Raw genomic sequence first — 16,602 nt, forward strand, 5'->3', positions numbered from 1 at the left:
TAAACAGGGTTTCTGACACTGCTTTGACCCCAGTACTTTCTTCCTTCCCATCTTCGTTTCTACTCTACTTTTTAGTTTTCTTTTCCTTTCCAGCCCATGTTCTCTTCAATTCATTGGTCATCTCTTGTCTCATAGAAACAGCCCAGAGTGAGTATCTCTCCCCAGCTTGGGGGCTGTCTTCTAACTTTGTCTCCCCACTTTGGATGCCAGTAGTCTTTCTGCTCTGCTCCATCCTGGGGGGCCTTAGTGCTCCAGATTCCATGATCAGGGGCTGGGTGTGGTGAACAGGAGACCCATCAGTGGGCACTGCGGGAGACAGTTTTGTCTTTGCAAAGCTTCCAGCTTCCAGCTCTCATTGCACAGCCTCCCTGCTAGTGCAGAGACAGTCCTGCCTCTTCAGCCAGCTTGGACCATCTGCACATCCCCACCTTCACTCTTCCCTAGGGACTGGTGTCTTCAGACATGCCACCATCCAGGCCATGGCCGATATCTCTGTAACAGAGCTCTGGCTCTGCCACTGTCACTGTGGCCCAGCACAGCACTACTTCTGCTCTTCTTCTTTTTTGGGGGGGTACCAGGGCTCTAACTCTGGACTTTGCGCTTGTGAGGCAGATGGTGGCACCACAGAGCTAAATCCCTGGACTTGCCTCTGCTCTTCTAGATCCCCCTGCCCTTAAAACCAGGTGTCTCCAAGACCCCGGATTTCTAGAGGTTGTTTCATGTGTCTGACAGGTACTGTTCCAAGCTGCTGGCTTGCTGTAGTTTCCCCATGCTCACACTGCCTGGGTCAGAGGCTCTCAGGCTGCAGCCCTGACCCTCGGGAAATGGGATGGGTGAATCTCAGGGGTCTGTATCTCTGTTTGTCTCTGTCTCTGTTCCTATTTCTATCTGTTTCTTTTTCTCCATCTCTCTCTTTCCTGCAGGACTTGGTTTGAACCCAAGGCCTTTGCAACCCTTTTTCAAATTTATTATTTTGAGACAGGGTCTCACTACACAGCTAAATCACATGGTTTGGGCTGGAACTTACTATCCTGCCTCAGCCTCATAGAGTGCTGGGATTACAATGTGTGCTCTCATGCCTGGCTTGCAACTCTCTTATGACATGAAAAAAAGTGTGTTTCATTTCAAGATAATCTACATAAAATGAGATAAGTGTACCCTGGGTCATCTGAAGCAGTTGTGCACCGAGGCAGGTCGAGGAAGTGACAGAGGGCACACAGGCTGATACAGGCTGTGGGGAACGCGGACAATCTCCACATCCAGCTAAGTGACCCAGGCCAGCCCTCACCCTCTGTGCTGAGAGCCTGTAGTTGTGGTAATGGATTCTACTCAGAGGTCCCTGTGAGAGCTAAATGAAAAGACACCAGTCGAACAGCCAGCCCCCTGCTTACCAGGCACCCGCACTCAATCACAACTCTGACTGTGTGTTCTCTGGCGGCCCCATTATTAGCAAGACTCATGAGAAAAACTAACAAAGGTGGACTTCATGGGGAAATGATGTGTTAGAGCCAAGGGAAGGCATGCTGAATAAATGAAGCTTTCACAGAAGTTTAAATAAAGACAAGCAGTGTGACTACTGAGTCATCATGCCAGGCTGGCAGAACTCAGAAGAACGTGTCCTGGAGCAGTTGGGCTGTGCTCCTGTTCCCTGAGCTGCTGTTCGTTCTTTAGCAAAACCTCATCTATCTGATGCTGATGTGAATAGAATTTTTAAAATTGGCTTTGTCGTTTTATTTGTACTTAATTTATACATGTTTGGCTTTTATATGAAAGCTCCAAGCACCCGTTTATGAACATATTTAGATAACTTTATAAAAATAGTTGAAATCAATGTTGTACTCTAAAAGGAGTCCATATGTTTTTCAAGTCTGGGATGCCCTGCTCTGGGTCTTTTCCCTTGGAATTCTGGTGGAAGCAGACTTCCCATGAGTGTCCCCCAGCAGTCCATATGCTGGAAGTTTAGCTCCCAGTATGACCGTATTAAGGTGTCAGTGAGGCCCTGTCTCAAAAAATCAGAAGTGAAGCTGGGTGTGGTGGCACACACCTGTAATCTTAGAATTTGGGAGGCTGAGGCAGGAGCATCCTGTGAGTTAGAGGCCAATCTGGGCTACACAGTGAGTTCAAGGCCAACCTAAACTCACTGCATAGTGAGACTGTCTCAAAATAAAAATAAAAGGCCTGGGAATATAATCCAGTGCAAAATCCTTGGGTTCATTCCTCAGTGCTACTGAAAAACAAACAAACAAACAAACAAACAAATAAAAAAAGGTTGGTGGGAGATAATTAGGTCATAGGGCATTGCTCTTGGCGTAGATTAATGCCGGTCTGGAGGAGCGTATCTGTTCTCGTGAGAATGGGTTGTATAAAGTAAGGCCATCCCCCGCATAGGCGATTCCTCCTCTCAGGCAGTTTCCTTTCTGTTTCTCTGTGTTGTGACCCAGCCAAGAGGTCCCTTACCAGAGGCTGAACAGGTGAGGCTGATCAATCTTGGACTTAGAGGCCACCGAATTATAAACTAAACTATGAATTATGAACTATGAGCTCTCCAGACTCAGGTATTTTGTTTTAGCAACACAAAACAGACTAAGTTGCCGGTGATATAGCTCAGCAGCACAGCGCCTGAATGGTGAGTTCGAGGTCCTGAGTTCAATCCCTGGTATCAGTCAATCAATCAACCAGAGTAAGTCACTTATGTAAGCTGGATATCAGTTAGGGAGACTATACCCAGTGAGGTCTAGATGTGCCTAATCCAACTTCCTTTTCTTCCCATGCTTGGATCTGCAAAAGACCACTCTTCCTCTAAAGTTTCCACAGACTTTTAGGGAGTTTTTCTTTTTTTTGTGGTACTGACGACTGAATCTGGGAACACTGAGCTACTACATCCCTAGCCCTTTAAATGTTTAAATTTTGAGACAGGATCATTTTACATTGTCCAGGCTGGTTTCAAATTTGCCATCTTCTTGCCTCAGCCTCCTTAGTACCTGGAATGACAGGCATGTTCCTCCATGCCTGCCTTCCGGGGGCATTTATATGTTCATGGTTACATTTTGTTCCAAATTCCTGCTTGTCCAGAGGGCATATTTCCACCTTTGCACCTTGTGCTTGTTTCTTCTTTTATCTCTACACTGGCCTCATCCAAACAGAACTTGCCCCTTCCCTTCATTTCCATCAGAACCCACACAGTTTTTGCTTATATGGTTAATGTTACTGAAGGCGGGGGACATTTGGCCAGAGGGAGTAAAATGAAGAGAACACAGCTGACACAAATGACTTAAAAGCAATAGCCTGACATCCCTCTTCTTGCACATCTTGTGGCTAGCTACACTGTCCTGCTGCTTGACCTTTTTTTCCTTCACCCTTTCCTTCTTCCATCCCTGAACCTCTAGACCTTTCGAACAGAACTATTTTTCTGTCTCTTTTCCAGCCTTACCTTCAGAGTCTCCCTTTGCCCCTGACACAGCTTGGCATGATGCTTTCCCTCACAGTGCTCCTTCTGAGATGTGCTCTGTTTTCAGGAGGGCAGATGGTGTTGGCTGCCCCACTGTACCTACAGCAGTGATTTACCTTGTGTTCCTTCACTTGGGAGCAGCGGCATTTATAAGACACTTTCCCTTACATGAGCCCCTTTGGCCATCAGAGCAGCCCTGGGTGAGGTATCATGTCCATTTTACAGATGTGGGACCAGAAACTCAGAGAGGATGGGTGAATCATTCAAAGCCATGTAGCCGGCCAGGCAGGGTGCTGCATGCCTATGATTTTAGTACTCTTGGAGGCTGAGACAGGATGATATCAAGTTTAAGCCCAGCCTGAGGAACACAGTAATTAAGTGTGACTCTGTCTGAAAAACAAAAAAATAGAAAAGGCCTGGAGATATAGCTCAAAGCAAAGGTCTTGGGTTCAGTACCTAGTACTGGGGGAAGAAAAAGCACCACACAGCTAGGCAAGTGAGGGAGTAGAAATCAGGATCCAGGATTAATGATTTTGAGGTATAACCCATGCCACAACACACAGACAGAATATGTGCTGTGTAATCATCCAGGGCTCTCAGTTCACATGAATCCAGGTAAATGATTAACTCTGTTGTGCTCAGGAGTAGCCATAGAAGCCCCAGCAAGTACATTCATTCTACAGACCTGGACTGCCAGTCCGCTCCCCACCCCTTGCTCTGTGTTCTCTGTTTCACTGGACACTTAGCTTCTCATCTTCAGTTCTAGATCTAGAGCTATGTATGGGTCACCATACAAAATGAAGATGCTAAGCCCTTTGTTTAACAGTCACTAAGAATTTCAAAACAGAGCATTAAACCAAGCATGGGACATTTAAAAATGACCATGCAGGCCAGGCATGGTGGAGCACGCCTGTAATCCAAGCACTCAGGAGGCTGAGGCTGGAGGATCGCTGTGAGTTCAAGACCAGCCTGGGCTAGACACACACACACACACACACACACAATGACTGTGCAGGTTGTAAGCCCTTGAAGCAGCTCTGCCTGGACGTTATGTGCCCCAGGAAGGGTAACCTGACTCCTCAATCTGGGCTAGGTACTTATCACATGCAATCATTTTCTTCATTATGCATTAGCCAATGGCTCCCTGAGACCTGTGTCCTCCTCCTTGGTGCCCAGTGCAGGCCCTGGTAAAGGGGAGGGGCTCAGTAGATGTCTTGCTGGGAGCCTGGGGCTCCCGAGATGAGCTCTGGAGGAACAGGACAGTGAAGTGTCATGTGCACACAGGCCCCAGCCAGAACCATGCACTGTCAGACCAAGCACAGCAGTGTGAGCTCCTGGAATTTGCCAGGGGTTTCAGGTGTGTGCTGAGAGTAGGCGAGGGACCTGTGTTCTCTTCAAAAGAGTCCGTTGATCATTTTGTTCCCTGTGCCCCACAAATCCTGTTTTTCAAGACCAAAGAGAAGCCGAAGAAGTAAGGGACAGATAGAGGAACAAGGCAAAATCTGTGTATCAGACACAGCCCTTCCTGGGGACAGGCACTTTGGCACCAGCCCTTGAGTTCTCACAGTGGCCCAATGACTGACCCTCAGCCTCCTGAGGTTTCTTTGTCATTCAAGTCTGCCTTGGGTGTCCTTACTACTTCCCTACTCAGCGACGGGGCCAGGGAAATACTGCCCAAATGTCTCCTCAAAACCAGAAGTGAGGAGGGCAGAAGACAGAAGTCTGGGATGACAATGAGCCCTCATATCAAACTTGTTCTGATTTTAAGTGACTGAAACCCTTCTCTGTGTATGCAGACAAATGGATGTATCAGCTCAAAACTGAGAAGCTCAAGGGTGATCAGGTGGAGGGAAAGATTTCAAACCTCAGAAAAGAAATCCAGGGTATTTCTGATTGGCTGGGCTTTGGTAATGAGCGTATCCCTGAACTAGTCCTGTGTCAAGCGGTGAAAGCAAGGGCAAGCACTCCAGATTCTCTCCCAGTAGCTCCCCATCTTTCCCCTCAAAGCAGGATTGTGCTTCAGTGGGCAGGAAGGGGAATAGTAGGCAGAGCTGCCACTGGCTACCAGTCTGTCTTCAGTCTACCCAGCACTCTTGTCCTTGTCACTGGCTTCTAGGCTTTGAGAATGGATCCCACAAAGGGCCTTGTAGAGAACAAACTGCTGAGCATAGTGAACTGCCTGGAAGGTCAGGCCTTGGCTGATACCACAGGCTATTTCCAGGAACCTCTTCCTGTCCTCCCTTAGAGGACTCCAGTGTTGTCTCCACAGGCCAGGGTGAGGAGACCTCCAGGCAATGCTTTCTCAAAGGACTTTGACTTCAAAATACATTTATTTGAGGGTGGGAAATAATCGTTTTTGTTTTTTTTTTTGTACTGGGGATCGAACTCAGGACCTTGGGCTTATGCGGCAGACAGCCCAACTACTGAGCTAAATCCCTGGCCCTTGGAAATATTCTTTGTCTTATTTTTACCCTAAGGTAAAACTATGACTATACTAGTCATAACAAAGGGGAAACAATAAAATCCTTCATAAAGAAGTGCCAATATTACTCTTGGGCATTTCCTTTAGACCTCAGGTCACACAAACCCTGCTCCTCAGGGCCAAAAGGGCATTAAGAACTTTAGTGATGATGGTAATGATGATTTTTTTTAATAAAATATGCATTTCTTCCTTTCAGATGTGCTAAGAAGAAACACCAAGTGTTTTCAACAGTGGACATCATATTTAGTGATGATACATGATGACTTCTCAAGAGCCCGAGCCTCTGTGACTTTGCTACTGGACAGGTGGTCTTTGTCTCTCCCGATATTTAAGCTATTGGCATCCTGAAAAAATAATGGGCAGATCACACAGTAGTGAGAAAGGCAGGGATTTATTAAAGGAAAGCACATTCCAAAGAGTGGGAGCAGGCTGATAAATCAGCTCAAGAGCAATCTTGACTCACAGTGGCCCTGTCTGTTTTATTTTATATATGAGGTTAAAGTACACTTTGGAGAGTTCCAAGCAGGCACACCCAGAGATAGTAACAGCCAGTAATGAAAGCACATCGTCAAGAACAGAGAGTTGGCAGAGCTCAGAGATGGTGACCACAGCAAGTTTTAGGGTTGGCTTCCCTTTTGTGTTCCTAAAAGTTGGGGAGTGGTCGAGGTGGTAACTAATTAGGCTTCTTGCCATTCAACTATGAGTCTCAACCCTCGCGTTGGGAGGGAGAGGTTTTGAATTTAAATGGACCTACACATAACCAGCATGGTTGCCAAAGCTCACCAGGGGGTCAGAACCGTAATGATAATATACTGACTGTGGGAATACTCTTGGTTACTCTAAAGCTGTTAGCACATGTTCCTTGGGCTCATCCCTGATGTCAAGGAAGTGGGATAAGAGCAAGAACATATGTCTCAGGCTCATGCTGGATGTCAAGGAAGTATGGTGACAGCAGGACGCTCTTTTCCATGCTGTCTACCTCCTGTCTCAAAAAGGCTTCGCTTCGTTGTGTCTTCTGGCTGTATTTTTGCCTGTAGTTCAGGATCAAGTATGAGGAAGGGGCTCCATAGAAAAGAGCCAGAATCTCAAAACCAGACATCCAGTAGGTCTAGGCCTACTATCTTAGTTATTTTCTTACTTCTGGGACAAAATACCTGACACCCACAAGTAAAAGGAGGAAAGGTTTATTTCAGCTCACAGTTTGTAGAGGTTTCAGTCCATAGTTAGCTGGCTCCAGTACAGGGCACCACGGCAAAAGGGCATAGCAGAGGATAAACAGTCCATGGCAGGGCAGGCAACAAGGCAGTGAAGCAGCAAGCAGCAAGCCTCTTTTTCCCTTTTATCTAATCCAGGCTACAAGCCTTTTAGGTGGTGCAATCCAAACCCAGAGTGGGCCTTCTCATCATCCACACCCAGAGCTATGATAAACCAGTTAGTGGACTAATCTAGTACCACACACCCTCATCTAGCCACCTCTGAAAAACCCTACCTAAGAATGCATGAAGCTTTGGGAGGACATCTAGATACAAGACATAACATCTACCATCTTATGATTTTTCTGGTTGACCTTGACTCACTGGGCCTGTTTCCCTACTTGTACAATGAAGGACTGCATGAGATGATCTCTAAATCTTTCTTAACTCTATAATTTCTGAGAATCTAGGTTAGATAGAAAAGGAAGACTGATCAGGATTGTGATGAGTCATGTGTTTGTTATGACCACATTAATGGACTTTGGGTGACTCTCCCCTCTGATTTGGACCTCTTTGGTATCCTTGAATATCCTATATCATGTGGCAAGGCTGTAGCAGGGGAGGTGCAGATTGGCAGACATGGAGCAGGACTCTCTTGGGGGGCCTGCGATTTAGGAGGGCTGCTCCTTAGCAGGCTCCATCATAGAGGATCTTGTTCACTCAAAAACTCCAGCCTGGGGGTAGCCCTCCTATGAAGTCTGAGTCTAGTCCTTCCATTTCTGAGGCTTATATCCATCCATCTCCATGGCTTCAGGCCTCCTTATCGTGCTTTGGCCTCCTTTATCTTTCAGACTCAGTAATGAATCTGGACACACAGTGGCTAAAATGTTCGATTTTGCAAAGCCTCAACAAAGCCTGTTCTGAGCCACAGGGAGCATCAGGCAAGCAGCCAGGAGTCCCTTCTTCAGGGAGCTCAAATGCTGGTGGGGTAGAGCCATCACCCCAGTGCCATGAGAGAGGGCAGCATCTTCAGCCCAGCAAAGACCAAGAGAGGATTTCCTGTTGGTACCTAGAATGACGAGATGGAACTGTTACCTGAGGGTGTGGCATGTTGGAAGAAGTGCAATCAGCCTTTGGGCGGCACCAGGGATGCAGGTGGAGGCAGTGATGAACCTGGGAAGGGGGACTAGGCCCATCTCAACAGGCTGTGAGGCCTGGAGTGGGAGTTGGGATTGGGAGTCAGAGAGTTTTCCACGTTGGTCAAAGCCTTTTGGGTTGCAAGGGATGGGAGCCCAATTTGAACCAATCCCAGCAGCAAGGACAATTTATAGATGAACAGAGAATCCGAGGAAGGCCTGAACGACTGAGCAGGTGAAAGCCCAGGATACTGTTGGCCTTTAGGAACAGCTAATCAGGGCCTCAGACCTCTCTCAGTCCTGTTTGTCTTGGTTGGGTCCACTTTTCTTTTTTGTGGCAGACTTAACTTTCCCTACATGGAGGAATTTTGGTAAGGGACTTGCTGGCCCAAGCTTAGGTCAGCTTCCCACTGCCTGATGGATCAGAAGTCAGAGCTACATGGTCATGGAGCTGCCCTGTTATTTGTCAGCAGAGGGCAGAGAGGGCAGCATCTGAAGGAAGGAACAATGCTGTGCAGACAACCCCAGAACAACCTAAGTTTTTGGAGCAGAGTAATATGGCTCCATTCAACCTTCATTTTGGGAAGAGTAGGCATTAGAGACGAGAGTTTTTTTCCTTTTATTCATAAAAACAAATTTGCAACAATTTATTAAAAATCGATACCATGCAGTAGGGGAACGAGAAATTCCTCATTTACATTTGATTCTGGCAGTTCCAGTCTAATTTAAAGCGTTTGTGCACTAACATCATTGGAAAATGCCTTCAGGCCGAAGCCTCTTGGAAGTGGACGGTATGGTTGCTGCATATAAAAGAACAGAACCATTAAATAGCTAGAGTTACTTTTGTGGGTCTTGTTATTTGTGGGGGAAATTAAAAAACAAAACGGGTGAGCCTATAGGATCAGTAAGACAGAATGTACTTTGTGGGTTAACCTAGAAGACGGAGCACGATTTGGAGTCACAAAGGGTTACAGATGCACGCTCACCTCCGACAGTCCAATACTTTTGTTTGTTTTTTGTTTTTTCCTGCTATGTTGGAATAATATTTCTACAGGTTATTTTTTGTGTGTGTATACATTATGTACAATTAATTATCTCTTTCCCTTTGAAAAATTAATGTGATCCTTTAAATTAAATTTGGTTTTGGTGAAATCAAGAAAGTAAATACTGGTAAAACACACTGAGTGACGACACAAGTTTTAGTGCCTAAACAGAATGACTTCAACACGACCTGTGATGTGTCAACATTTTTTTTCCCTAAAAGCTACAGTACCTCCGGAACCTCTCTCTGAGGGAGGGGAGGGGAACACTAGGCTACGTGAACTCGGGTGTTTTGAAATGTTGGTGATAGTGATTCCCGTGGGCCCTTTTGTCAAAGCCTGGTGGTGACAACAGTATACTCCTGACTGCAGTGGTTCTGGGAAGAGATTATTGCCTGCCTGTTGAAGCTGCCATTAGGATTCTTTAGGGAGTGAGCGAACTGCTCAGTTGTGCAGATGTCCTGGACGATGTCATTCAGGCCTCTCTTTAGCAAAGAATGAACCTGTCTAGGAATGTCAGAAAAGTCACTGGGAGCCTCCCTCCATCCCGGGTGTTCCGGGTCAGGGGCTGTGCTGGAAGCTTCTCTGGGCCGCACGCCCAGGCTGTAGTGAGGGCTGAAGCTCATTGTCACACTAATACCTCACGGGTCAGGGCTGCTTCGCTGTTTGGGACAAAGCTTTCCAGGATGAGATCAAGTTTCAATCCTCAGAATGACCCTGTGAGGTAGGCAGGATGGGTTGTTTCAACCCCAATCTGTTACAGAGGGGAAACTGAGGCTCTAAGAGACACTAGTGACTTGCCCAAGGTCACATAGGGAGCTCGAGGGGAACTGAACCCAGGTCTGTCTGACTCCTGGGCTGGTGCTCTTTGGGGTTCAATTAAAAAAGAATAGTGACCTTATGAATGAAGATCAGTCACAGACTGATCACCCCTGTGACACCCGGGGGAGAGAGCTCACTGGCTCCTCTGGATGGAAGTTTGCTCTGGAAGCCAAAGGAAGCCCTCAGCCAGCAACTCCCTCCCCTAAGATCCCAGGATGTCTTTTAGCAGAATGCCCCTGATTCACTTTGGTCAGAAACAAAGTCAGTGGCAACAAAAATAAAAATAAAAATAAATCCCAGCCAGCCGTGGGCTCTGATGGGAAAGGTTAAAGTGCACAATATTTCTTTCTCATGTTTGCTGGGAGTGGATGTTCTGTGGTTAGCTTGGTGGTCCCCTTATTACAGGGAACACTCTGTATGAACACAAGGACATGGCCAACGCGGCCGGTGCAAGACAGTCTCAGTGAACGCCGCAGACCGTGTCTGAGGCGATGTGCCCTAAATCCCCACAGTCCCCGGATAGGGTGTTATTGTGTTAATGTGTGACATTTATCAGAGAGTAACAAACGTCTCATTCAGGTGATGGAGATCTCCTGGGAGCATGCGAGTCCGCCTGCTTGAGTTCCTCCTGCAAGGCTGCGTCTGTCCACTAGTCCCGCCCACTCCCTGTTCCAGGGAGGCTGGGGGTGTTGGGCTGGCCCCAGGGGGACCTGGCAGGCCTGCTCACCTCCTCCCCAGAGTGCAGAGGGCTGGCGGGGAGCCACAGCCTGTGATGTGTATGCAGAGTGTAGAGGCAGTTTCTCCAGAGCCCTTGCCTCTTCCCGAGGCTGCACAGGGTCACTCGGGGAGTCTAACTGGAGTTCTAGGCCTCTCTCCTTGTCGAGAACTTTTCGTTGGTTTTTTTGCAAGTTTCAAATATCCCAGCTCCTCCCTGTGGAGATGTTCAGGAAGAAGTCATTTCCATTCCTCTTCTTTGTGAAAGAATAAGAACTTCACAAATAAGGCTCGAGGTCAGGGGCCAACTTCCCCATCCTGTCCACCCAGTGCCATTTGAGCAGTCCTGAGAGGCAGCCGCGGTGCCCAGCTTCTCCGTGGCCGGAGCTGACAGTGCCTGCAGCAGATGTGTCTGCCCAGAGTGGTGCCGTTTCGGGGAGGCCCCAGCCCCAGGCCTCCCACCTTTACAGGCCCGAGACCATGACTCGGAAGGAGGGTGGCACATGTCTGTGGCGGGGGCTGGCGGTGGGGCTCACACAGGGGCTGACGCAGCTGGCGTCCACACCTCCAATGGACGGGAGGTAGGCGTGGTGGAGGATGGGGAGCTGGAGGGACAGCCGGCGCTGGATGCTGGGGGAGGAAGGAGGACGTTAGTGAGGCTGTTTTGCTGTTCTCCACTAAATTCTCTGGACTCACTTTGGCTAAAGAAAGCAGATCCTAGGAGTCTAGTTTTCTCTGAATCCAAAATCTGGCCATACAGTCATCTAGCCATTCAGCCATCCAACAGGTATTTAAGAAAGGCCTGTGGGTTCCTACTATTGCCCTGGGAATAAGCAGGGAGATAGAAATGATCAAGGAAGACTCAGTGTTCTTGAGCCCCTGGTCCAGGTTTTGTTGATTATCATAACTGTGGTGCCAGAAGTACCAAGAACAAGGTTGTTTTTGTTGTTGTTGTTCTGTTTGCCCTTCTAATGGGGTTTTACTGCAAGCACAGACATTTTTCATTCCCTAATCGCACCATACTCCAAACAGACGTGCCCCTCTTTACACCCCGAAAGGGCACTTACTTCTTCCTCACTCCCTCCCCTCTGCCAACCACCTGCCCAGCACATTGCTCCTTCCTGTTGGGGCAATTATAATATGCTGCTTCCTGGTCTTTCAGCTTCTTCAGTGACTAGTGTTACCTTTCCAATACAAAGAGCCATGAAAGGGAAAGAGGACATGCCTTGCTGTGACCTTCTGGGCTCCCTAAGATCTGTTTCTCTCTGAACTCATCAGGTAAACTGAATCTTCTACCATCTCTCCTCCAACCCCTGTTCCTTTACAGCAGTGTTGTTGGCCAAGAGTTCAGAAAACAGAGCAAAGAATAAGATGGACCTAGGCAAAAGGTACCCTGTCCATGCACCCAGGCATGGCCCTCTACCACCGAAAGGTGAGTATGTATCTTGTTGTCTGAGCTATAGCATTCTCTGTTAGGATCCTTTTCAATACTTACAGTACTTGCCAAGAAGTTACTTAATAACCTGGGTTTAGTCCAGGGAACACAAAAGAGAGTCATACCTTACCCTGAAGGTGTTTACACTCCAGCGGAGCCAAATGATTGGGAAACTGCTGACAAAAGGCATGTAACCATCAGTGATGGCTCTCTGGTCTGCAAGGTGGCCAGTCTTGGAGCTAACTGGATGAGCAGGCTATTAGCTCTTATACTACATGGAGTTGGTGATTTGGCTGCCTTTGTTGGTTCCTCTCAGCTCGACACTCACTTCCCAGAGATCAAATTTCAGAGTTTACATGTCTGATCCTTGCTTCCAGTCTGCTGTAAGATGGGAAGAGCTGAAACTGCCAGTGAGAACAAAGCTTCTCTTTGAGTCTTTTGTGACTGCCCTGCTTAAAATGACACCCCAAAACTCCTTCCTTGCTTTGTTTTCCTCCAAAGTACTTTTCATTTAATATACTATGTCTTGCCTTTTAATTAAGTTATTCTCTTGCCTGATAGAATGAAAGCTATGGAAGAGCTTTACTTCACTGCTGTGACCCTAGTACCTGTTTCTGACACACAATAGGTTTCAGTAAATTATTAAATAAATGCAATAGCAAGGTTACATTTTATACATGACAATAGCATCACGCCACAGGGGAGAACAATGGATTTGATGTTGGACAGAGAAGACTTCAAATTCTACCCTTTGCACTTAATAAGTAGGTAAACTTGAACATGTCATCTTCCCTTTTTGTACACTAGTTTTCTCACCTACAAAGAACACTGTAATTCGACTGCATTGTGGGATTGCTGTAGAGCTAAAATAAAATAATGGGTGTGAAAACATGGTGTGAATTGTAAACGGTTGTGCAGGTTAACATAACCTTGGGTTGTGATTCTCAAGGTACTTACTGTTCTGGGGAGTTTATATCTTCTATGGGATCTTTGCATGTTCGAGAGGGCTCTGTTGTGTTCCACTGTAGCTGGGGATTTTGGTCAAGGTGATTTTTCAAAATGGCCTTTCCCCCATCTATATGAAAAATAACAATATCACAACAAATCTATTAACTTAGTTTTAAAAATCAACAATGCAAATTTTAAGATGCTACCCAAGGAGAGGGAATGCAAAAGAGCCCATCATTTTGCTCAGTTTTCTGAGCTGGGGTCTGTGTCACAGCCCTCCTGTAACTATGCCAATGAGCTGAGAAGCCCGTGTCTAGGGATGGCAGCTGTGAACTAGGGAAGTGAGGGACCTGTCTCTGTCCTATATCTCCAAGAGAAATGGGAGTCAACTAACACCAGTCAACTGATACAGACAGCATAACTTGGAAACGAAGGGTTCTTACATTAAAGCCCCTTTCAATGGTAATAGGGATATAATGACAGAGAAAAAACTCTTCCACAATATATTTTTGATAAGCATAGCAAAGATTAAAAAGAGTAACAGTAAACTTCACACTGACATAATCTTACTGGGGGAACTATCAGTATGTATCATATACTAAAAAGTGCAATCTGGGGATTGTCCTAGGGAAATAATCAAGGACATGTGTAAAGACATTTACAAGATGTTCAGTTGGACATCACTTACAATATCAAAAGAATGTCAGAATTAGTCTATGTCTGCCTGGCAATAATGGGTCAGTTACATAAATTCTGAGTCATCCATTAAAGGAATGTTGTATAGCCACCAACCAGGGTGACCTATATCTTCTTCATTCTCTTTGGGCTTTAGAACCATGTAGCAACATTTAAAGAAATATGAAAACCTAGCCTCACCTGACAGGTCTGGGTTCATGTGGTCAGAAGAGGGGCATGGGTGTATTTGTTTGTTTTTGCTGCAGCAGGCAACCTTACAAGCTGCACACCTAGTTGGGTACTTGGTTATTCATGCATTCTGTATATGCAAACTCATCTACTTGCTAAAATTTATTTGTGACCCCCAATTAAATACTTGCAATGATTTTTGCTTTTGTAGTCATTTGCTGACATGCATAAAGTATTGAAAAATTTGAATTGCCTGGTGCACACCTTCTCAGTTGGCCTTTTTGTTCAGCCACATACTGTAAATAAGAATCTTTTTTGAGGTCTATTTAGTAAGTTTTTCACATTGTCATGTCTTTTGTTGGTCACTTTGCTGTTTGAAATGGCCCCTAAATGTATTGCTGAAATGCATTCTGCTGTTCCCAAGTGCTGCAATATGCCTTGCAGAGAAAATACATGTGTTAGATAAGCTGCTATCAACCACGAGTGACAGCTCTTGGCTGTGAATTCAGTGTTAGAAAACCAACAATATATATTAAGTGAGCTGTCGTTAAACAGAAATATGCATAAAACAAAATAAAGTACTGATTGGTTGACAAAATGTCAACCTGTGAGAAGCTTACAGGAACCTAACCCTACTTGGACCAGCCATGTTCAAGGATACCTTTCCCTACTGGTTTCCTCTCTCCTAGCAACTCTTTGATCTTGGATCTTTACCAGTCTTACAGGTGGGAATGGCATCTCACTGTAGATTTAATTTGCATTGCTTTAATAAGCAGTGAGACTGAGCATTTTTTCATAAATGAAAGGATTGCTCTTTTAGGGGGAAAAGGTTCTTTTGCTTATTTTCTTTTGGGTTGTTGGTCTTTTTTTTTTTTTTTTACTGATTTTTATATAATTATGTATATTTGTATATAATTACATATAATCTTTCTACAAAGGTGTAAACTTTTTATCTGAGGTAAAATTTTTTTGGCTTAGTTTATTGATTTTTAAAAAACTATATGTAATAGTATTTGCTCTATGAAAATGAGGGAGTTTTTAACTTTTATTTATTTTTTTGAATTTTTTTTGAAAGTTTGATTTATTAACTTTTTTTTAGTGGTTTCTGTTTTGCAAGAAATTAAGAAATGCCTTCCCTATTCTGAGATTATTTTAAAAACTGATCCTTTATTTTCTTCTAGTATTTTCATGGTTTAATTTTTTTATTTTAATTTTTTCAACATCTGGAATTAGTTTATATGTAAAGTGTGAGGCAAGGATCTGCCTTTATTCTTTTCCAGATGGCTACTCATTTATCCCACTGAAATGAACAGTAATTTACCTTCTCCCAGTAATCTGAAGTGCTCACCTTTACAAGATATTAAAATTATTAGGATTTATTTTTATTATTTTAATTTCCTTATTATTATCTCACATTAAACTTTTTGTAATAAGAATTTTAAGTGGGGAACAGTGGTGCACATCTGTAGTCACCGCACTCTGAAAGTCTGAAGCAGGAGAATTGCAAATTTGAGCTCACCACGGGCAACTCTGCAATTTAGTGAGACTCTGTCTCAAAATAAAAAATGAAAAGCTCAGTGCAAAGGCCCTGGGTTCAGTGCACAATACTTAAAAAAAAAAGAATTTTATAACACTACTTCTATAATAAGAATACTTATTATTTTTATAAAAGTAAAAATACTTTCCATCAATTGAGAAATAATTCTATAAAAATTTAATGGTTTATGCTAATGGAAGAATCTATTAGTCTATAAAATACAGTGTAAAACAATTCCTTCTCAACCACCATCTCTTTTCACATAGGTGAATATTATTAGCAACTTGGTATTTGTTCTAGAGTTTTTGTTCTTTTTTGTTTTGCAGTGCTAGGGATCAAACCCAGGGCCTCATGCACGTGAGACAATTGCTCTACCACTAAGCTACACCCCAAGTCTACTTTTGAGCTTTAACAAAAAATGCACTTATACCCACAACGCACATACACAATGTGAGTATGCGTTTGTGTGCATCATAACGTTGACTTTTTTATGTGGAGATTCTTCTACATTCACACAAATAAATCCACTTTACTTTTTAATGGCTATACAGTGTGCCATGTATCATAATTAATAAAAACATTTCAAATGATGAGCATTTAAATTAATAACAGACTCTCTCACAAATAATATTGTGATGAACATCCATGTGGAAGTTATTTGCAAGGGGCAGTTTCCTGCTGCAGAATTGCTGGGTCAAGAAGTTTAACACCTAACATTTAGAGAGTGCCAGTCTGACTTTCAAAATATCACAGGAGAATACTCATTTTCAAATACTCTAGAATTTTTTTTTGGCAGTGCTGGGAATTGAACCTAGGGCCTCCTTGTATTCTAGGTAAGTGCTATACTATTTAGCCATACACCCGCCTCCCAGACACTGGTAATCTTTTACCTTTTTGCCAAGAGGTAGGCAAAAAGTGGTCTGTGTTGCTGTGAGTTGCATTTCCCTAGTGGTTGGTGAGACTGGGCATCATATCATATTTTA

The 16,602-nt window shown here is 44.7% G+C and overlaps 1 protein-coding gene across 1 annotated transcript in view; it reads right to left on the reverse strand.

Moving 5' to 3' along the window:
• Positions 1-8,850: 8,850 nt before the first annotated feature.
• The window catches only part of Gabbr2 (gamma-aminobutyric acid type B receptor subunit 2), a 364,313-nt gene continuing 356,561 nt past the window's right edge, over positions 8,851-16,602 (reverse strand). The window contains exons 18-19 of the mRNA XM_010614387.3: positions 13,228-13,345; positions 8,851-11,465 (exon numbers count right to left, since the gene is read on the reverse strand). Coding sequence (XP_010612689.1) covers positions 11,300-11,465; positions 13,228-13,345 — 284 coding nt within the window. The 3' untranslated portion in view covers positions 8,851-11,299. The remainder of the gene's footprint in view (positions 11,466-13,227; positions 13,346-16,602) is intronic.

Source organism: Fukomys damarensis, unplaced genomic scaffold, assembly GCF_012274545.1.
Source record: "Fukomys damarensis isolate Sample0158 unplaced genomic scaffold, DMR_v1.0_HiC HiC_scaffold_36, whole genome shotgun sequence".
In the NCBI taxonomy this organism is placed as follows: domain Eukaryota; kingdom Metazoa; phylum Chordata; class Mammalia; order Rodentia; family Bathyergidae; genus Fukomys; species Fukomys damarensis.